This window comes from Alosa alosa, chromosome 13 (assembly GCF_017589495.1).
Source record: "Alosa alosa isolate M-15738 ecotype Scorff River chromosome 13, AALO_Geno_1.1, whole genome shotgun sequence".
Taxonomy (NCBI): Eukaryota; Metazoa; Chordata; class Actinopteri; order Clupeiformes; family Clupeidae; genus Alosa; species Alosa alosa.
The window spans coordinates 25,834,406-25,857,394 of record NC_063201.1 but is presented as its reverse complement, the minus strand read 5'-3'; the positions used below and the strand labels follow the sequence as shown (position 1 = coordinate 25,857,394).

The window sequence follows — 22,989 nt, the reverse complement described above, 5'->3', positions numbered from 1 at the left end:
GGAACAAACAGTACTGTACATCTGAGAGGCAGCCATGTTTTTGCTTCTGTGCTGAAGCGTGTGAAAAATGTGTGGCTGGGAAAAGGAATGTTGATGCACTAATTGTTTGTGGGTTTTTGGTCTTATTATTCCAACATGCTCAGAACATACTTAGTTTATGAAATATGGTAACCCATTATAACCACTGAGATATTTAATCAGTTTCATAAGGGTACTTCTTACTCTATATTTGCATTCTACATTTAAATATAAAAATTTAAATTGCCCCTTGGCACTGTAATCAGTCTAAAATGATTATTGCTGAGGATCTCTATATAACCATATGTGGCATTTTTGCATCAATGATTTTAGATAAGTGAAATATATGAAAATATCAAGGTTTTCAGACTACCTCAGACTATAAGGTGTTAAGAAGTACTCTCACGGCAGTCATTTAGACTGCTCAGGAGGCTTCCAAAGAGTATCTTTGGCCAAGATTTCACACCACAGCCCGTCGATAGGTGGCAGAGGTTATCCAGTCTTTCTGCTGTTAGTGCAGGTTTGTGTTGTTGCCCTCAGTTGTTTGCAACATCATGCATTATGACTGAGAATTAATTGTTTTTCACAAGTGGAAGGGGATGTCGATAGCTCTTGCCAGTACAACCTTACGCAACCGCCCCAGCTGACACCTAACACCCATGCCCATGTTGCTCCCCATACTCTCCTGGACTGTTTGGAGTTTGACGCCCCACCCCTGTCACCCCTGTCCCCCCTGTTACTCTGAAATCAACACCAGGCCATAAATTAGTCATGTCTGATACTGCAAGAAAGGCCATCCCTGCCTCGCTGCACTAAGATTAGACGATGGCAGCCAAAGGTCAGGGGGAGAGTCACTGCTTTCACAGAGTCTTTGGGAAATTGCATGTTGGTTATGCTCCAAAGCTTTTCACATACACTTCACATTCACAAGTACTGGTTGGTTGAACGTCATATAAAATGCACAAGAAACACATTCCTTTGTGTTGTTGATGTTTTTTTTATCTGTATCTTTCTATCTCACAGCCAGGAAATGTAGCTGCAAGTAAGCACCAAAGTAAGTGGCAGGAATATATCAGAAACAGCACCCGTGACAGTTTAATGCATACTGTATGATGTCACTTTGTTTTTTCAACTAGAAATAAAATTAATTTGCCTAGATACAGTAGCTCCATTTTTCTATATATGGGCCAATATGTGTATATCCAACCATGGTGCCAGTTAACCTAAAATGGTCCTTCTTGTGTTTTCTTTAGCATTACACAATTTGTCCAGGCTTTTGTTGCCATGTAACAATCTTTTTTGAAACATGTTGCTGGCATCACATTCAAAATGAACACATCATTTTCATGAACTTGATAGTTTCAACATTTGACATTTGGTTATGTATGTTCGTTTTGCAACTAAATATGGGTTTACCAGATTTGCATATGATCACATTCTGTTATCGACATTTAACAACACAACTTTTTTGGAGATTTTGGGGTTGTACATTTGGATGTTTTCTATTCAAGAGAGTTGGTAACATTTCACAACCTGCTGTTTTTGAGACCTAAAGCAAAACTTTGCTGTTCTCAGGCCAGGCTGTGGTGATCCAGAGGCTCCAATCATCCAAAGTGAGTTTGAAACTACAGTAAAGACGTAATCTATTTCCCTTTTCATTTGGCCCAAAGATGAATATTTAACATGAGCATGTTTTACAGGTTAAACATGACTTACGGACATACAGGTGAGTCCACAATCAGCCAAATGAAAGAGTTAAATACACTTTTGGTAATGTTTATAAAATCTGTGGGCTCAAAGAGAATGTTGAATTTCTCCACAGCCCTAGACCTGGTTCCCGCCTTATCGCACACCTGAGTTATGCCTCCAGGGAGTCACGAAAAGGCTTCACGTGCAGCACACTAAGGGAGAAGCTGTCCCCCAGCTACAGTAATCTCTGCCCTGGTCTTGTTGCATTTTCATTTTCCTCTATATATAACATACTGCTAGGCCTATAAACAGCAAGATTGTGTCTTGTATGCAGGGAATTGCTTATGTAATGTGTTTTCCTGACTGATGAAGTGCATCATTGCACATAACTGCACTCAGGGTAGTACCTGAGCATAATTATCACACTTTCACAGTTATCTTTCATTCTGAGTAGCCTGCCATACCAGTACATCCAGGGATGTAGTGGAGGCTAAACACAAGTAAACACACTTTGTCCACCTCTGAAATTTCAGAAATAGAGTTTATCCACCTCTTATTAGAGTTTATTCACCAATCACAATTTTTAACATTCAAAAATCACACTGTATTATCCACATTCACAATTATGTACACTCTAGGAACCATTTAATACCACTGATATCGTTATAAACCTTGGGGGCAATTCCACACAAAACTGTCACGTCCATAAGGCCAGCTAAATACTATGGCATTGTGTTGCCGTTTTGGATGTGACAGTTTTGCGCGGAATTGCACTTGGACAATAGCCTCCACCATCATCAAACATGTTCTGAATGGCTTTTTTAAAACTCTGATAGCACATGGCACAGTCCACCTCACAGAATTCATAGTTTACCCACTTCTTATTTTACTACTACATCCCTGAGTACATCCATATGCTCTCATCAGCATCTTCTATTTTTCTTGAAAGAAACTTGCATAGATTATGTACATTTTTTATGTTATGTAATGAGCTGAAATTGCTGTCCATCTAGCCTTGTTTTATAAACAGAGAAGTACATGTTTTATTTGTACTAATTCTATTGTACACGATTAAATGAATAAATGTTGGAGTCATCGGTGATCGACTGTGATTTTATTTTTCCTCAAACTCCCCCAAGGACTTGTCCCGCATGCTGTAATGTGTGCAATTGCTCTTTTCCTCGGCCGGGCTGCATTGATGCTTACAGTTTGTATTCTGCTGACTTTGCAAAGCTATTCTTCAAGAGAGCTTATGTGTAGGCTAGTGCTAGAGCTGCTGCACTGTGACAAGACACAAGGCTGTGATACATTGCCCACAGCTTAATACAACACTGTTAAAAGAACATAATATATATTTGTTTTAAATATATGTTTTTTAAATCATATATATTATATAGTTTGGATTAAGTTTCAATATGCATACACTTTCTCATTTTACCATAACTGACCGTTAATCCACCTTCGTTATGAATATCATGCGTGGCAACAGTCCACAGTGTGACTGTAAAAAAATGATCATGACATCAAGCACATGCAGCTCAAAGATATCCATTTGTAAAAGATGTGATGGCAATTCCATTATCTGTTATCGATCAGGTAAACCCAGTGGTAATGCAAAGCTGAGGGGACCAGGTGATGGTCGCTTTATTCCTCCCATTTTCCAGATAACCCTTACAGAATACATCGCCGCATTGGCTGGCAAGGTATCGCCTTCATGCCCATGGGAAATGCTTTCTCAATAGGAAAGCAATTTAGAAGGCTTACTTTCACATCTCCAATAGATGGCGCTCGATGCTATCAGTGTGCAGATGCTCCATTGCACCACGGATGCGCATAGGCTTTACTCTCCACCTCGCCCCTATCGACACCATCCTATTCTTCAACTCCGGCCAGTCCGCATTGTAGCCCATCCACGACCGAGGAAACCCATCCCCAGCTTGACTGTACAACCGAGTCATGGATGCTGCAGCAGGTGAGAAGCCATTTAATGACATCATCATCACCACCTCGTTTTTAAAATTAATAAATCCAAGTTTTGTTCACTAGCACAGGAACGAGTGATTGATGGTTCGACGTAGTTTAACTTCTTAAAACTTGAATTGAGTTATCCTCTTTCGTCTGCAATCCCTTCAAAAACTCACATAGGTTAAGTGATGTATTCTAACTCAGTGGTGTATTGTAGTTCATCTGTGCGTAATTGTTTACCAACAGGGGGCAAAAACAACTTAAGTTTATTTCTTTCATCGTATGATGGTTTAAACTGTAGGTGTTTTTTAAACATGTCACAGCACTTTCCCGTCAGAAATTATCTATATGGAACAAAGTGGGGAACAGTTTGAGAAGAGCTCGCTGGCTCCCCCTAAAAGTAGAGGTTCAGCACCAGAAAACCGCATTACCGCGGCACCTAGCCTATTTGAGTGTTCATCAGCAGATAGCAGTGAGGTGTTGCTGTTGCAAACGATTTCATAGTGGTTCCTTCATAGCTCTGTACAAATAGTATTAGGCTATAGCCTACCATAATATCATCTGTTATTGTGTTACATTCAGTGGCTGATGTCCATTTCGAGATTTGGGGAGTGGAAAGGGGGATTTGGAAAGTTCCTTCGTGATCTATACTGGAATTCTTCTTATTTCCAACTTAATAACCATTCACTTCATACATAAGACGTATCAAGAATATCGAGGAATATCCGCCTAGGTTCTGATGAATCAGGGAGATTGCATTTCGCTCAGTGCGACGGTGCGTCTAACCCACTTTCTGCTGAGCCGACCTCACATCGGTTCTGCATTAATTAGCCTATCCGCGACCAGGACAGATCGATCGAACTCATCAAATTGCTTCACTCACAGGGGGAGAAATGTCAGTCAGCAAGTAGACCAGGGTGATGGAATGAACCCAAAAGACAAATAATTTTTTTTTCCCTATCGGCCAATAAGACCGGCCTATAGTGTTTCTTCATTAACTTTACTAGTTCGGGTAAGAAGCCATTGTACCTGTCCAGGGTGCTGAACCTCTCAGTCCTTGAGTTCTCGAGTCCTCCGAGCTGTAGATTGAAAATCAATAATGTCGATAGACAGATAAATAAATAAATAAATAAATAAATAAGCATTCAGGCTAATCCATCTTCCCGACTGGTTCCAATGGAAAAAATGTAGTTTTGTTGTCGCTGTAGTTTAGTGGCTAAAGTGTATTTCTTCCTCAGAATCTAATTTTCCGGACCAAAGTGCTTTCCATTATGGTAAGTACACTAAGGCTATTGCAACTCAGTATAATCCCTCACTTCACTACAGTACAACTGTGTGGAACATGCACAAGAATAAGAAAACTTAGCCTAGTGACATTTTATTTCTGTCACCTAACATGTCACCTGTTCCCCCTCCAGATTATGCCACACTACAGACCACGGGAGTCATCCTCGGGGTCGCCATGTTCTTGTCCGGGATTATTATAGCTCTCAGTATGTACATTAGGCCTATGTAAATTTCCATTTTAAAGTTAATACAATGTCTTTTTGTACACACACACACACACACACACATACACACACGTTACACTCACTCATCCCATCCTGGCCAATGTCTATTCTTAATTGAATGTATTTATCTTTGAGGAAGGAGACAAAATCTCTAGCACCTTTTCGGATATTTAGCTCTCAGATCATTTAACTCTTTTCTCCCCCACACCACAAATGTAAACTTTAACTGCTGCTTTGCCTCTGATCCCATTTTGTCTCGGACAGGTAAAAAACTCAAATGCGCGAAATCCTCCAAGTAAGACTCTGCAAGTCAGATGTGTGCTTGCAGTTTAGCATTGTGCATGTGGAATGTGGTGGATGAGAGAATCTGGAATTTGTAACTAATAAACAACCTTACTGAATCATGTCCCCTAAATCCAGCTCGACAAAGAATGGAATGGAAATGGCCTCTTCAGTGAATGCAGCTCCAGGGGGCTTAAAAAGCTCAGTCCTGCCAGCATTTGTTCCTACTATCCACACTGCCTGTCCATCCAATTTAGTGTGCCTCACAAAGCAAAGACTAATAACATGCACTAACTATGCTGAAGGAAGAAGCAGTTTTAAAAGTGCTTCAAAAGTCAAGAGTAAACTTACTTGCGCTCAGTACATGGAAAAGCAGTGTGTATGGTCATAGGCTATGTGCCTTCAGGCAAGTAGCATGTTGCCTAAATAAAAGTGAATTCCTTTTTTTGTTTATGGGAGTAGTTGTAAAATAATAAGAAGCATATTGTGTTGCTAATGAATGGTGTCATTTTTGACTGGTGCTACTCTGTCCTCTTTGCATCAATCCTTTCCAGTCCAATCATTTCTAACACATTTTTGCAACGGTCAGATTATGAGGACTAAGTACAGCAGACAGGCAGTCTTGGTATGATCTGCATGTGAATGTCTTTCTAAACTGCTCTATGCTTGCTTGCGAAGCGCCCTGCCTATATCTCTGTGCTCAGTGAAATAACCATCTGTTTGTCATCTTCCTATTTCAGCCATGTGGAAGGAACCCAGGTACCCAAGACAGGAGGTACAGTCCCTGGGGACACCGTACATACAAATATAGGCTAAATCACACTCAGACACATATACTGTACATACTGTATATCACACTCTGGCAAACATTGCCTGTACACACAATGCATAGCTCATTGTCTTTCTTTCTTTCCTTCTTTTTTTTAATTCTTTTTGTCTGTCTCTCTATCCCTCTGTCTTTCTGCTTGTCTTGCCCCTGCAGTGCCTCCTCAGACGGTGTGAGAGAGGATGTGAGCGTCAGCAGTGTAGGGAGATGCTCCAACAGCTGATCAAGGCAGATCTAAATGACACTGAGTGCATGGTAACCAGCATCTCCACAAAGTGCAGCCTTCTATTCCAGACTCATTTGTTTTCTCCAAAAGGAATCCATTTGTTTGTATAGGACGCCATGTAGGCCAATGCAGCACTGGTAGCTTGTATCTGTACTGGGTTTTTTTTTTTTTAGTTGGGTCACTTTATGACTCAAAAGGGATTAATGATGACAACTGTATATCTCTCTTCAATATTCTTGGTCTCCAAATGACCCAAACGTTGTCCTGTTAATTAGTTTCAAATAGGAGGAGTAATAATAAATAGTGGCCTGTTTGGAGTTCCCATGGCAACAGTTGTGTTATATAATCAGACAAGCATAGCAGGTTGGGTGGAGGGAGAGAGAAAAGAGGAAGTTACATGGTGAGAGTACTTGAAGGGGATTTTGGTTGTCTCTCCTTCATCCTCCACTTTCCCACTGATGACTGCATGACCACACCCAGATCAAGTTGCTGTATAATAACAAAGATATTGCTACAGAATACCCCCAAACCTACAGTATACCTTACCCTTCCAGGGAAAAGGTTTGTTTTTCACTGAAGGGCAATTAAGTACTTGAGTGGTTTAACATTGGCACAGTGCTAATTTTCTTCATTTACATATAAAGGCTATACATGTTATCATTGTTTGCCAAAAGATTTTCCTCTGTGACATTTACTAAGATGAGGTTGATGCGCCTTTATTGTTTAAATATTTAATATGTACAATTCTGTTTGTGATGCACACCTGTGTTGTGGTGTAAATAGCTAATTATTATTTGTTTTGTTATGTAATGACTGACAGAATAAACTATATACAGAATTATAAAAAGAGATTTTGCACTAAATGTAATGCTGCTCGCAGACTGTTTTCACTGAAAAAAATGTGAATGAAAATGTGTACTGTATAAATGTGTCTAAAATTAATGATGTCCATAATACAACCAGAACAGACTACTGTCATCCAGGATTTATTCTTTCATTAATCAAGCTCTGAGCACCTACACAGATTCTCTCCAAAGTCAGTGAACATAGAACAATAGAGAATTTATGAACATGAATAAAAAAACAAATGTTCTTACAAAAGATGGTAAAATGAGACATTTAATGCCAGAATTACAGGATGAAATTTGATAAAATTTCATAACAGCAGGACATAATTCATTACATTATAAAGCATGAGTTATAACTCTCAACACATTTTCCACACGTTCTGATTAGAACATTAAGTAAAACAAAACTTGCTTATTTTCAATTCGAAATAAGAACAGATTTTTTATCTAGAACCAAAGCCCATCGAAAAGTGCAAATTAAGTTTTTCCTGAACAACACCCGGAGTTCAGTTATTAAACTCTCACTGAGCTTTGGGATTTACCTGAGTATGAAACAAATACATTTCAAAGAAACCAGAGCTGGCATGTCATTTATCTAATTTTGAAATGAGTGAACATTCCAATAAACAATGAAAGTACTCATTGCTTTGAACTTGAACCAGTCAGTCCCCTCTCTGTGTCAGAGACAGAACTGAAGGCTTGACTGTCCCTGAGCACGCATCATGGACACCTCCATGTTTCTCATACCCATGGGTGACTCATTGAAAAAATAACATGTGTGCTGAAGTCTACCTGAAATGACCTTTTAACGCAGCGATGAGTAAAACCTGAGTAAGTACGCTGTGAGTAATTACTGTGGAACTGTTGTCCTCAGTGAGAATATTTTAGACATTAACTGTTTATATCAGTTAATTTTATTATAGGCTACTGGAAGATCATTTGATAGCATAATGTAGACATGTCACAAATAAATTACACACATAAATCAAGATAATAAATACCAACTGAAGATGTGCTAGCTTCCACACACTGATACAGTGTCCTTTGAGCTAACAGACATACAACTCCCCTCTCTGTGAACTAATGTAGTTTGTTATGAGGAGGGGCGGGGGGTGGGGCTGTTGGTGGTTGATGTTGGGGACATTCAGAAAAATGGTCTTCTCTGAAACATTCTTTGGCATTTTCATAGAAATCACAACACACATGAACACACATGAAGAGTGAGACACACAAGGCCTCAAATCTTCAAAAGCCCTAAAATGCTTTGATAGTTTTAAGACGTTAGTATGCTACAGTCTTTCTGGTAGGTTTTCCCATGTAACATCCTCAATGAAATAATTTCATATTTTCTTATAAAGATAAGGAGATTGAGAACATATCAAAATCCACAGGGCAACAAAGCTTTGGCTTTTGACTAGAACCCTGCACTATAGCTTCACAGATAAATAGAATGGAGTATGATACCTTGTTATGAGTACTCTTCTTGAACAAAACTGACTCTAGAATAAATTAGAGATGTAGAATAAGTGTGTGTTGCATGTAAAACCCTCACACGAGGATACAGATAACAACCCCTTCCTTTCCATGGAGTCCCTGGGGTCAATTCAGGTGACATTGTCAGCATTCATTATTTAGAAAACATCCCAGAATTCTGAAAACTGAGATGGGAAATGGTTTGGAGTTATTTGCAGCAATGTCCCGTCAGTGGCCCCAGCGGACTGCATTTCAGGCCGAGGAAGTGTACGCTGGGACTGAAAAAGGAGTCCAGGTCAGTCTTGATCCTGTAAGGAAGTAATGCGGCGTCGAGAGGAAGTGCCCCTCCTCTTCAAAATAAGCTTGAGCTGTGCGTGGAAAAAGACAGAGGGAGGTGTATGTTACACCCAGGCAAAAAGACACCTTCGCAGTAGACTTTCTGAGTGCAATCAATGAATTTCCCCTAGGGATCAATAAAGTATCTATCTATCTATCTATCTATCTATCTATCTATCTATCTATCTATCTATGAGCGGTTTGTTGTATGCTTTTGTGACTTGTGTGCTATATGCTAGTGGGTGCTCAGCACATGACTGTCCCATTCTGTTATTCTATCTCGATTATGTAGCATCACTCTGAATAAAAGCTGAAGGGGTACAACTCCTCTCTCTCTCATGCACCTCTGGATCTCAAACACGTGATGCTGGTTGTTTGAACTCACCTTCTCGCCTGCGTCTCCGCTCTGCAGCAGGTGCGCGGGCTGGTCGTTCTCCAGGTTACGGGTGCTAGGGTCAGCTCCGTGCTGCAGCAGCAGTCGGATCAGCTCCTCCTGGTGGGGGCTGCCGTGCAGGCCAGCGGCCATGTGGAGAGCAGTGTGGCCATGGGCCTGAGAGAGGGAGGGAGGGAGGGAGAGAGAGAGAGGGAGGGAGAGAGAGAGATAGAGGGAGAGAGCGAGAGAGGGATGGAGAGAGCGAGAGAGAGAGCAAGTCATTGAGAGAAAGGAAGGCATGAGATGAGAGAATTAGTGAAGAAAATAGGAGGAGCATTTGACACTAAGTTGGGTACTAAAATTTGCATGAAATAGGGCCTAGTTAGCCAGTTTAAAACCAGGGGACTTCCCTTTGGTCCTCACCTTCATATTGATGATGGTCTGCATGTCCGCAGGGCAGATACTCAGCAGGTAGTGCACCAATTGCACATTTCCCTCTTTCACAGCGAGATGAAGAACCGTCTTGTTACTTTTGATTTCCTGCCAAAGTGAAACCAGAGGAGGGAATCAACGCTGGGAGAGTGAAACCACATATGGCACAATTTGATTAGGCCCGTGGGGAACTTCCTCTCCCTGATTCTGCAGAAACACTCACATGGGATAGTCTAATCGCTTCTCCTTAAATGTCTCTTCTGACTAATTCAGTGAAAACCACAGTATTTCATAATGTAAACATTTGCCAAAAAGGACTGTGTTAAGATAATTATTACTCTAACAGACCATTCAGTATACTGCACATGGGCCTGAGTCATCCAATGAACATGGCAGAAAGATGGTGGGCAGATAACTTCAAACTGTCTGTGCCATTTGACACAGCTGAGGTGACAAGTGAAATGGCTTGAAAAAGGTGGCATTTCTGAGTGAGGAAAACACAGTTGAGTTTCCATTGCTTACTTGACTAAGTAAGGATGCGCCAGCATTCAGCAAGCGCTCCAGGCAGTAGAGTTTCTCGTTACCCTCGGCCAGCCAAGACGTGTGATCGGAGGTGGGGAATGCGGCCGCCATGGCCTTCATGGTGGCGCTGTGAGAGATGGCCGCACAGTGCAGCGGGGTCAACCCTTGGAGTGGACAGAGAGAAAAGAGAGACAGATGAGAGGGAGTCTGTAAGACACAGACAGACAGACAAACAGGAGGAGACTGACTGACTAGAAACACTATTATTAATAATACTAAAAAAGGATCAAGTACAAAGAAAATATGTATGACCCTTTAGATCTTAAACACCAAACCACAACTACCCCAACTATCACCACAGTTCCCTGAACACTCCACCCTTTTAGAGAGAGAGAAAGAGAAAGAGAGAGAGAGAGGGAGAGAGAGAGAAAGAAAGAGAAGGAAAAAGAAGAAGAAGAAAGGCTGCATGAAGAGAGGAGAACAAAGTGTACCTTCAAAATTTCGAGCCTCCAAGTCCAGTTGCAGTCCCCCCATGGAGAGGATTACCTATAAATGTTGAAAACAATTCTTATAAAAAAACTTTTTTTTTCAATCCAAAGCACTACACTTGCAGAGGGTCACTGAATGGTTACCTGCATGACTCTTGGGTAGCCATAGGTAGCAGTGAGGTGCAGGGCTGTTTGACCTTTGACATCACACACACCGGCATCAGCGCCGAGAGTGATCAGATCGTGGACTATGTCGGGCTGGTTGGCGGTAACGGCGACCAGCAGTGCGGTCTGAGCATTGGGGCAAAATATATGGTTCAGATATGTACACACACACACACACACACACACACACACACACACACACACACACACACACACACACACACACACACACACACACACTTTATAACCATGACTGTGTTCGAAGGCTTACCTTCCCCTTGTGTTCCTTTGAGTCCAGCTTCCCGAGCTCTTTCAGTTTCTCCGCAGCAGCATATGCATTCTCCCGCTGGCCTTTCGCCGTGTAGATATGCAAAATCCTTCAGAGAGAAAGAAAAACTGCTTTTAGTTTGGGATTAATAGTCATCTGCTTCAATTCATTACTGGAAAACATGTGAATTGAAAATGTGTACTATATAAATGTGTCTAAAATCTTCATAATACAACCAGAACAGACTACTGTCATCCAGGATTTATTCTTTCATTAATCAAGCTCTGAGCACCTACAGTACACAGATTCTCTCCAAAGTCAGTGAACATAGAACAATAGAGAATTTATGAACATGAATAAAAAAACAAATGTTCTTACAAAAGATGGTAAAATGAGACATTTAATGCCAGAATTATAGGATCAAATTTCATAACAGCAGGTAATAATTAATTACATTATAAAGGATGAGTTATAACTGTAACACATTTTCCACACGTTCTTCTGATAAGAACATTAAAGGATAATTCCAGTATTTAACACTTTGAGTCCCTTTTCTGGTTTGTTTTGGATGAACTAGAGTGGCCAACAGGCATACTCAAACATGTCCTAAAACAACCCTTAACGTTCGTTTTCAAAACTGTGCAACTCACCGAGTGGTTAGTGGTGTTCATTGATTATTAAAATCAAATATATCGGCGCAATGTATGATTTCCAGCCATCTTATTTGCTATTGTGGAACTATTTTTTCAGACACCTCACAACCGTGTATAAACTTCCACTCAATATTTGAACCTGAAGCATAGACGTTGGCGCAGTAATATCAACGTGCAATGAGTCTTGCAACAGAAATCAATAGGATTTTACAAAATGCCAAATAAAACACGACAGAAACTGTATTTCACTACGCTAAACGAGTCAGAAAAGTCGAGACTCAAAGTGCTAAATACCGGAATTTTCCTTTAAGTAAAACAAAACAAAGCTTATTTTCTATTTGAAATAAGAACAGATTTTTATCTAGAACCAAAGCCCATCGAAAAGTGCAAATTAAGTTTTTAGAAAGAAAAACTGCATTTAGTTTGGGAAATAGTCTGCTCAAATTCATTACTCATTTCAATTTTTAGACATGCTTCATTACATTGACATGTCATGATGTTTCATATGTCAAACTTGATTCATACCAGTTATTTCATACCATTATACTGAAGTATTAGTAATTCATTTAAATATGGTCACAAACTGCCCACACACTGTAGCTACATCTTACACATCGCCCTGCTCATCATTACACACATACATTGTAGTGAGCAGGTTTTGACATGTAAGATTTGAATAATGTCTCAGTAAAGAGTCGACAATACACCTTGGTCTCTGGTCCATTTCTTATAGAATTAAGTACTATAAAGTACAATACATACATATAAACACACAAACACACCGCATGCACACACACAAACACACAACACACACACACACACACGCGCACGCACACAAACGCACAGGCATACACACACACACCCACACACACACACTCATGCACACACACACATTCAGACGCCTTACGTGTCACCGTCGTCATCCTGCCATGTGGTGGCGCTGTAGTCCATCCTCTGGATGAACCGGCGTGCCTCCTCCAGGGTCCTTCCATCCATGGGTCGGCCGAAGGTGTCCAGGCCAGGGACGGCTGAGGGGACTGGGCCTGCTGAAGCACTTTGCTGCCTGGGGCCTGTCATCCAGCTCACCGGCTCAGCATGAACCATGCTGCTGGGGGCCATGGTGACATGGCACTCAGGCTGCAAAGGGGGAAATGTAGTCTGTTAATTACAAACTCAGACAGCTGTGAACTGTTCCTGTTAAAATGGCAGATAGGCTTGATGTTCCTGAATGTATGTTAGTAGGTCACTAGGTTGCTAAATTAAGTTTTTGATGGCAGGTATGGGCTTGATGTCACTGAATGTACGTTAGTAGGTCACTAAGTTGCCAAATTTAGTTTCTGATGGCAGATATTAGGGGCCCAATGTTAGTGAATACTGAATAATACATTAATATTTCACTAATGTTTTATTTAACCCCCTCTTGAATTTCCCCTTGGGGATCAATAAAGTATCTCTATCTATCTATCTATCTATCTCTGCAGAAGGACACTGTCACCTGTGGGCAGAGAGGCCCATTGTAAGAAGAGTTGCTGTACTTACAAACTGCTGCGTCAGCATGGGGGCAGTGCAGTCCTGCAGCGGTTGGTGGGTGTAGCTGGCCACTGGGTGCTGGCTGTGGCAGTGGCTGTAGAGGCTCCCTGTAGTGAGGCTGGATAAGTAGTTCAACCCCATGGAGGGCAGGGTGCTGCCATGATGCAGAGGCGTAGAGGAGGAGTGCAGAGTCGGGTCCCATGTTTCACAACCAACTGCCCCCATATTAGAGAAACTGCTGCTTGTGCCTGAGGGAGGAACAGCGTAACAGTTAGCGGTTAGCAGTCTGGACTGATGGCCACAGATGAATTAGGGGCTACAATTTTGTTTTTTTGGCAATCCACCTTTACCTGCGGAGGAGTGTTCAACTGGTGCCAGCGTCTGCAGAGGGGCAACATAATATTGAAGGTCAATGGCATAACTGCTGGTCACACAATGTCACACAAAATCTACACCAGCATTCTGGCCTCTTCAGATATACACAGATCTTACTGTAATTCCAACCCCAAACTCCATGCACATAGCCTGACATATTCTCGCATACTATAACATTATAGTGGTGTAAAGTTTATGCAAGGAATAATATGAATTATTAAACATAAGAATATGTGTTCATGTAGGGGGCTAATTAACGAGTCTTTCAGTCTCTTTCCTAATTATCCTTTGACCTCGGTGCGTCTCATCACTCCTCATCTCATGTTGTCTTTCAAGAAGTGTTTAACAACTCATCTGTTTACCTTGCACTTACTTAATTCATTCTCTTACAGAGTTATGGTTTGTATGTTTATAGTTTTTATTCATATGTTGTTTATGTTTATGGCTTTTGTTTACATGATGTTGATATTGTTACTGTTATTAATATTGTTATTATTAATACTACTATTATGCTTAAAGGAAAATTCCGGTATTTAGCACTTTGAGTCCCTTTTCTGGTTTGTTTTGGACACCACTAACCACTCGGTGAGTTGCACAGTTTTGAAAACGAACGTTAAAGCGTTGTTTTAGGACATGTTTGTGCATGCCTGTTGCAGCCACTCTGAAGTAGTCAAAGACGATTCAAAACGAGTCAGAAAAGTCGAGAAAGGACCAATCGTCAAAATTTCGGTGTCCACCACTCTAGTTCATCCAAAACAAACCAGAAAAGGGATTCAAAGTGCTAAATACCGGAATTTTCCTTTAATTTAGGCTTTTTCAACTTTATTTGAAAATATTATTTTTTAACTAATGTAGTATTCATATACTGCAAGTTGCGTTGGACAAAAGAGTCTGAAAATACCATAGCATAATCATAACCATAACTGATAGTAGTGTTCATACACTGTGAGTCACTTTGGACAAACGTGTCTGGCAAATCCCATAACCATAACCGTAACTGTAATCATAACCGTAACTGTAACCATAACCGTAACTGTAACCATAACCGTAACTATAACTCCACTCACTGAGATGGCAGCGCTGGAGGCTACGCTGGTTGGCACCAGGGAGCACGTTGGCGACACTGAGGAGGTCTCTCGCTTCCTCTTCTGTTCCAGGAGTTTCTTGACAGTGGGCTGAGGGTAACACGGCTTCTCCTTTGGCGCTGTGAGGAGACAGAGACACTTTTTTGGTGGGATATCATGGGATAACATGTTTGGTGTTCTTGTAGCTCAGCCAGTAGGATCACAGTGGCCACACCAGGGTCATCATGGGATTAAGTCTGCATACTGATATAATATATAACTGTCATATCTGTGTTGCCAAAAAAAAAAAAAAATCAGTTGTCAGTTTTATGTTGAGAAGTAGGCTTGAAGGATGGTGTGAAATTACATCACTTCTAAATGAATTTCTGTTATAATTTTAGACTTGTTGAATTGTAACTTCCTCTTGCTCTTGGGGAGATGCCAGTAATGAACATAAGCTAATTTAAAAAGATTGTGGGCATTGTTTAATTAGAACTACCATAATGGTCATCTTTAAGAGGCTTCAATGTTTTACAAGACTATGGTGAATAGCATGATGAACAAAGTGGCCTTCATGTGATATGCTGAAGTTTGCTGCCTTCTTTGTAACGTCAGTGTATGTCTGTTTCTCACATGTTTCCCTTCCCTTTTCCTACTCTCACTGCACCCTTTTATCATATGTCAGCACCTCTGCCAGTGATGCATCCTTTGGACATGATTGTTGTGTGTAAGAATCAGTCAGTTTCCCCATTTATCTGTGAAATTCCCTAGTCTCTCTAGTGTGTCATCTCTCTTGTTTTGTTTTCTCATTTGTTCTTTCCTTTTGTTAGTCACCAACAGAAAACAAAAATGCCAAAACAACAACAACAACAAAACAACACACACACATGACGCTGACTGCGGAGCTTTCCAGCTGCCTTCATCTGTACGCCATGGGCACTAAAGTGGGGGGAAAGTTTCTTAGAAGTCTTGACCCCAAACGTGAGCGTCAGGCAAGCGTTTTTCCGTCACAGGAGCAAAGTGCTCACGGCAGCGAGACGACGGGGCAGTGAGGAAGGTATTCCACCAGGAGAGCGAGCGGTGAGGTAACGTCTGTTTGCAACCTCTTCATAAGAAACCAGGTTTTCTTGAGTAGGATGTTCGCAGACAACTTTTTTCTGTGACAGCTTCCTGTTGCACTCCGTTACGCTCAGTGTGGCAAACCACATGATCTTCCTGCCATGACACCGAGGACGCCATGTTATCAGGCAGGTACCCGATACTGGCCCCCACCTTCCTCTCCGGGACACTGTTACGGGTCTCTTTTGTTGAGGGTATGCCTCTTCTCAACCAGCCCTTATGGGCCTGTGATTCATGCACGGGGCTTTTTTGGATAGTTCTCAAATGTGTTTCCTTACCCAAAGTACTCTCAAATCTGTCACAGCGTTTACTATGAAGTTTTAACCTTTCTTCAGGGGAAGAAAAAAACACAACATCAGAGAGAGAGAGAAAGGGAATGAGTGAATGACTAATATGTTTAAATTAACGTATTGTGAGAGTTCAGACTTTTTGGTTTCCTTAATGAGATATATGAGGTAAGATTTTTCAGTATTATGAATTGTCATTCATTCAAGATAGATCCATTCATGGTGAAACTATCTTTACCAAAGTGAGCCAAATGTTATTAGTTGACAATACACAGTAGTTTTTTAAGCTTAACTTATTATTTATATTGTTTCATTTCAAGAAAATGATGTTTAATTGCACCTGTAAATGATCTATACATCATACACACAAGGGACAAATCAAATACCACAATTATGCTTCCAAAGTACTTCAGAGAACTACATTAGACTCACAAAGATAACCACTGCCTGAAAGGCTTAAAGGTCAAGAGGAGCTGGTGGTTTGTTAAAGGTTGCTGAGATCATAGTTCTTTGATATTGTGAGTGGGTGGCAGATGAATATTTTGTCAGGGAATACCTCTAAGATCAACAAAAAACACAGTCGATGAGCAGAGCGACACACCAGACCACTGGTGCCTGACACTTGGCAGGTGCGGCGTCCGAAGAAGACTCCTATGCAAATGCTTAGCCACAGAAGAGCACAGAACAGCACTGGACAACAACCCACCAGACTGACATTTTCTGAAAAGGTCACTCAAGCAGGCTAAAGACCAGACCACCTAGGGCTGAATATGAGTCATACAGTAACATGTCTCTCTTTGACTTCACTTACTGTCAGGGGCGTAGCACAAGACCCTGAGCATAGGCAGTCCTGATGGGGCCCTATGTTCCTCAACCCAGGTAAAATAAAATATATTCCAGATTTTACAAGGGCCCTCTCTCCCCTTGGGCCCCTATAATCAGTAGTGGTTTTACCCCCAGTCAAATGCCCCTGCTTACTGCTACTTTTTTATAACAATATGGCTAGTGTGTTTACAAAATACAAAATATTTTTAAAAGTAGCCTATGAAATATTCTACTGAACATCACTGATGGCAACATTCCCTTACTTATTTCGCTTTCATTATCAAAGACCAATGGCAAATAACCACTACAGCCTACAAAGGCTGCAGTGTGGGTGGCCTACTATGGTTGCTTCATAGTTCACTTCAACAGTGACATAACACATCTTTCAGTGACTAATCATCCTCCTGTGACCTTCAAAAGGAGCTCCTGCCTGCTTGCACTTTTGGTTAAAGGGTTGACCTCAGAGGACAGCCTTAACAGAGGATAGCCCTTCGAGAAAGAACTAGATTACATCTGCAAACTTTTACATTTGCAGTAAATTATATTTTTGCCTAATGAATTACTTTGGCATAGGCCTATGCCATTAGAGTGTTTTTTTTTTAGTGATTACAGGCTAACGACATAAATGGTGTCTGTGAAGATGAAGTCTGAAACTATTTCGTGACAGTTTCTTTGGTGCAAAGGCAGGTCGGACAAAGAGAATGTCAGACAATAGGGATGCCCTGGACCTTGGTATCGGATTCTCCGTCTCGAATATTTAAATGACGGAAATCCCTGGCCGTTGAGTCACTTGAGTGGGCGGCAGGGGATTCCAAAGCACGGTGCTTATGTTTGCTCGAGAAAGAGGAACAAGCTCTCTCATGACAAATGTTCGCGCAAAATAGGCCTGTCTTCCTATCTTCCTGTCAAAATAGCGCTACGTCCTTTTTTGTGATTCAATTACATACGTGAAATAAAGATATAATCGCAAAATGACAGGCATCATGTCACGCCCCTTTCTTTTACATGGTTGGCTATCTCTATTATACCACACCCATTCATGAATAAGGAACTGAGAGGAGGAGAGCAAAACTGCTGTTTTAAAAGTAGCCTAGCCTATAGGGCTAGTGCTTTAAATAAAGCAGCCATGGTAGTCTGACTATAAGTCTATCCTGATTGATATAAAAGAACAGTTCAGGGCTGGGACATGTTATTTGGAGGCAAGCGTTAAACGATTTAAATTGCTTGTTACACAAAATAGCTTACTAGGTAATACTAGGTATATCCCTAGGAAATAAATGAAATTATGTCACATTTTTAAAATAAGTAGGCTAACTTTCTAAAGTAAAGACACCACTGAATTTACAAAAGTACAATTCTGAAATCATTAGGCAAATACCCTATGAACAGATTGTCACAGGCTAGCCTACCTGTATCCTATGTCGATTTGTAGGTAAAGAACTTACATTTCGGCCAGAGCATGTCAAAATCCCTTTGAAGACTATCACTTCGGTCTTCAGCCCGTCTTGGTCAAATACAGCCTAAGCCAAATTTCTCTGTTCTTCGAACCAAAGGTGTAAAAGTGTCTCTGATGAAGATGTAGGCTACCTCTTTTCTCTCTACCTCTCGTGTTGACTCGACTTCACTCTTGTACACACAAAGCACGCTGCTTTTTCAGCGCCGCCCTGCAACGCCCCCCTTTTCCGCAAAAGATCTGTCAGTCGACTGCTGTTGGGTGTGAGGGGCCGTGAATGCAAATCAACGACACAAACTCACCCGCTGATGTAGACTATTTTTCTCAGTGTCTCTGAAAGCATGACGATTGTATCTTACACTTATATTAGGCTATAAGAGTAGCCTAACCTAGGCCTAGGCTACTTTAGGCTGCCCATGGTGTGGCCTAAGTGGACGCGTAGGCTATTTGTGTGTTTATAGCATATGTTTGTGTATTGGGGGGGTTAGTCAATAATTAAACTGTAATTGCAATTTGGCTGGCCCTCACATAGTGGAAGGAATCTTCCGACCCGAATTAGGCTATTAAACTAATCTAGGCTATAGGCTACTGGGATTTGCCTTTCCAGTGAGTCCTTTCCGATGTACAGTGTGGTTGTGATGGCAACAGGTGCGGTAGCGGCAGGAAACTGAGATAGTGCGCTCTGTAACACACGGCCTAGGCTACCAAAGCGCCGCCCTTCTTCGAGAATTTTAGCTCTAGGCCAGCTACTACGACTGATAATAATCTAGCAAGGAAAGACGAGTGGTTTATTCGCAATCTATTATTGGCATTTCTTTCCCTCTGAACCGTGGGCTCTGTGAAGGAACTGGACCAAGGAGTCGCCAGATTAGACTATGACGCTTTAACGCAATATTGACTGCTTATAGCATTTAATACAGTATAGGCCTATTAAAGGTATAATATGTAATATAATATTATATAGAATAATAGGGTAATATAGGCTAATATGCCTATAATATAGCCTAGACTAATATAATATAATATAATATAATATAATATAATATAATATAATATAATATAATATAATAATACATAGGCCTAATACAGTTCACAGTCCTCTACAGTTCTCAACCTTAACAGTAGGTTGGTACCCATTAGGGCCTTTAGATCAGTGGTTCTCAACCATAACATTATTTTTTCTAAAAGGTCATCTCCATAGGCGGTGGGTAAGGCCAGAGACTTTCTAATGTGGAGACACAGCACTCAAAAAATACTCCATAGAAATGCATGGGGCTAGTTTGTCACGCCAAAATGCCGTTGTCTACACATATCCCACCCCTTCCTCGGCAAAACGTCGACATGTGAATACATTGAGCCAATCATATGGTGTGTTGTGAAGACATCGTGCCAATCATGTGTTGTGATCTCGCCGCTGGAGCAAGATTGGTGTCGTGAAGCCTTGCGCACGCGCAGTTCGACCCAAAGACTGTGCCCGATGAGTGCCCATAAAACGTTGGTATATGGCCGCCGAGTGGAGGGACTTGCCTAAAAGGACTTTGGTAAGGCTTCTACTTAGGTTACCAACTATCAAAGGTGTTAAACGGAAGACAACATTATAATCTTATGAACATATAAGCAACACCTGGCTGACCATAAACATCAATGCACAGCTAATTGAACAACAAAACCACGGATGACTATATTATCATGACATGAATTATTAGCCTGCAAAGGCTGCAATAGGCTACTATTGCCAATTTACTCATAGGCTAGACTGCCAATGCATTAAGCTGCCTAGTGTGAACAATGCTGTATGCAAGTGTGTTAGAAACGGTAATGGAAACAAAAAAAAGATGAAAAGGGATGGTTTACTGAACAATTAAAATATGTTATTTTTTCACACAATGTGGCGACCCCCAGAAATGATCTTGCAACTCCCATAAAGGTTCCGACCCGCAGACTGAGAACCAGTGTTTTAGGGAAATTCTTTCAAAGAATGAGCCTTTGTTTTATTAGTCAAAATACTTATTTTAATTACACTTTCACAACATTCGAAACCACTGTGGCACAACTGGATACAGCACCCGTACCATATTTGGGTCCAACTGCCCATGGGGACCCAGGCTAGAGTCTGACCCGCGTCATTTCCCGATCCCACCCTGTCAATCTTTCACAATAAAGGCAAAAACAACACAGCAATTGATTGACTACTATACACACAAACTGATTTCTAATTAGAGAATCATGAAACATTTGCCATTTTGTGCTTTAAGTGGCACTTATCAATTTTCAAACTGAAAAACACAGAAGTAACAAATGAGGAGGCCATTTAAGGCACATTTGAACACTTCAATCACACAACCTTAAAACTAGCAAATTCACTTCACAAAAGTAATACAAAGTAAATAGATTATGCAGCAAAAGTCTTTTTTACCATGCGTGGACTGGGTGAATGGAAATCAGTGATTCTGCTTGTGATGTTTGAGGATTACTGGAACAGTAAAAGCTGTATTTTTTTATGTATTTATTATAGGTGAAATGGACTAGGCTTGACTAAGTGCATTGGACAGCCGTGAGCACACATGGCATGGGGTCATAATGCAGACAGGTTATCATATCTCCATGGGGGGCCCTAGACTAATTCTGTGGACACAGGGGGTCTTGGGGGCTGAAAGGTTGAGTATCACTGATATACAGTAGAAGACACACTATGTATGTTATCTACCCTGTACGTTAAGGCAGAGACTTTCTAATGAGGAGACACAGCACTCAAAAAATCCTCCATAGAAATGCATGGGGTTAGTTTGTAACGGCAATATGGCAGTTGTCTTCACATATCACACCCCTTCCACGGCAAACTGTATGTGTTATTACTGTAAAAAAACAAATTTAGATTGAAGACTATTCATACGAATTTGGGTCTGTAGCCCCAGACCCCATAGCCTAAAGAGTCCACTGAAAAATAAAATTAGGGAACAGGGGAGATGAGTTAACATCAAAATTCTGAGTAGAAATTAGCCAAACTCATCTGCCCCATGCCAAAAAACAGAGAAACATAAGTATTTAGTGGCACCTTTGTCTTCACACTGTGGTAAGGAACCATCTGATTTTTGCTGGGATTTTTTCTTTCTATTGCAAGGGCACTTCATAGTGTTTTTTTTATCACTTTGAAGAACATCAAGAGGGCACAATATTTTTTTTATGGGAACCTCAAGTCTATCCCACTGTAAGGGCATGTATGTGCAACCACATAATCACCACCACACACACAGACAGACAGACACACACACACACACACTTTGTAACTTCTTTATACTTCCTGCCTGTAGTAGCCTACACTATACAGCACTGCACTCCATTGCAAGGGGCAGAATGAAATTGAGTGCAGTGGAACACTGTCAGGTAGGGGCAGTAGCGGGCACCATTTTTTATTGGAGGGGCACGCATTGGAGATGCCAAGTAAGGGGCACCTCAGGGCACAGTACCATGTTTTCACCATTAGAAGGGCGCTCATCAAGACACACAATATTGTAGTTTCTTAGGCACATTCTAGAGGCACACTCTCAAAATGTATTGCATGACAGGGGTCCAGTCGGACACCTTTGAAGACACTACGTTCTTTCAACCATAGAGGCTGAAGAGAAGAGTAACATTTTTTAAAAATATGTTCTTCTTGGCTGGAGCTATCAATAGGGTGACAGTAAAGTCAGTTCTGTTTTTTTCTGTTTAGAAGAGTCAAAGTATTGGGAGTATGATTCACGGAGGGAGAACAAAGTCTGTTGGATCTAAGGTCTTTTACACATGAGTGTTCCCTGGCTCAGTAAACAAATGTCTTGAGTAGACACTTGCTGAAGACAATTTGAAGTTATTGAATCAGAAGCTGGATCAACAATTGCAATTGAAATGACCATGGTGGTCAGCTGGTTGAGGTTTGTTGCTGACTGCTACTGTAATAGTGCCCCCTTGTGGCCTCTCAGCTTGCCGTAATTAAAGTTTAGTAGCAAGAACAGGGAAAAATTAGCTAAATTTATGATGTATAAGAGGCAAAGATGAATCCACTACGATGATCAATCATGTAAACCATGATTTCAGGATTTTGGAAATATGTTAGAAATGATCCCCAGACCTCATAGAATTTTTTCTCTGATTCACAAAGTGAATGACCAATTTTCTCCAGCGTTAGACGAGATATGAGATCTCTACGCCATTGAGAGTATACAGTAAAGTTATACTAATAGACACTACCACGATTTCTGATTTTCAGTCAGGAGGGCGTTGC

General features: G+C 41.0%; 2 protein-coding genes and 1 long non-coding RNA gene across 8 annotated transcripts; 2 read left to right on the top strand and 1 right to left on the bottom strand.

Moving 5' to 3' along the window:
* Positions 1–1,587: 1,587 nt before the first annotated feature.
* LOC125306271 lies at positions 1,588–2,809 on the top strand. The gene is made up of 3 exons (XR_007195531.1): positions 1,588–1,631; positions 1,719–1,744; positions 1,841–2,809. It is a non-coding gene; the product is annotated as an uncharacterized LOC125306271 (long non-coding RNA).
* Positions 2,810–3,505: 696 nt separating this feature from the next.
* Positions 3,506–7,489, top strand: fxyd7 (FXYD domain containing ion transport regulator 7). 6 transcript variants are annotated; one of them, XM_048261998.1, is made up of 6 exons: positions 3,506–3,679; positions 4,911–4,946; positions 5,091–5,168; positions 5,450–5,478; positions 6,206–6,240; positions 6,448–7,489. In XM_048261998.1, exons 1-6 carry the CDS (start codon positions 3,664–3,666, stop codon positions 6,512–6,514), a joined length of 261 nt encoding a protein of 86 aa, XP_048117955.1. In that variant the 5' UTR covers positions 3,506–3,663; the 3' UTR covers positions 6,515–7,489. The 6 variants fall into 6 exon arrangements, with proteins under 6 accessions (XP_048117955.1, XP_048117953.1, XP_048117957.1 ...); XM_048262000.1 differs by having other exon boundaries at positions 3,512–3,679; positions 5,091–5,165; positions 5,448–5,478; positions 6,448–6,616; XM_048261996.1 differs by lacking the exon at positions 5,091–5,168 and having other exon boundaries at positions 3,510–3,679; positions 5,448–5,478; positions 6,448–7,364.
* Positions 7,490–7,748: 259 nt separating this feature from the next.
* LOC125306567 (NF-kappa-B inhibitor delta) lies at positions 7,749–18,910 on the bottom strand. Its single transcript, XM_048261994.1, has 12 exons — positions 18,721–18,910; positions 15,048–15,184; positions 13,956–13,986; positions 13,615–13,853; positions 12,983–13,212; positions 11,426–11,531; positions 11,134–11,280; positions 10,993–11,047; positions 10,502–10,665; positions 9,971–10,087; positions 9,560–9,724; positions 7,749–9,206 (listed from the first exon to the last, which is right to left on the bottom strand). The coding sequence occupies exons 1-12, from the start codon at positions 18,734–18,736 to the stop codon at positions 9,135–9,137; spliced, it is 1,479 nt and encodes a 492-aa protein (XP_048117951.1). The 5' UTR covers positions 18,737–18,910; the 3' UTR covers positions 7,749–9,134.
* Between the last annotated feature and the right edge of the window lie 4,079 nt (positions 18,911–22,989).

What these genes read in the sequence shown, in the direction of transcription:
- fxyd7 (XM_048261995.1), top strand. An exon ending in CCAAAGTGCTTTCCATTATG is followed by an intron (nt 4,947 to 5,090) that starts GTAAGTACACTA and finishes TTCCCCCTCCAG; the next exon opens with ATTATGCCACACTACAGACC. An exon ending in CGGGATTATTATAGCTCTCA is followed by an intron (nt 5,166 to 6,205) that starts GTATGTACATTA and finishes TTCCTATTTCAG; the next exon opens with CCATGTGGAAGGAACCCAGG.
- LOC125306567 (XM_048261994.1), bottom strand. An exon ending in CCATGCTGACGCAGCAGTTT is followed by an intron (nt 13,213 to 13,614) that starts GTAAGTACAGCA and finishes CCCCCTTTGCAG; the next exon opens with CCTGAGTGCCATGTCACCAT. An exon ending in AGACCATCATCAATATGAAG is followed by an intron (nt 9,725 to 9,970) that starts GTGAGGACCAAA and finishes TCCCTCTCTCAG; the next exon opens with GCCCATGGCCACACTGCTCT.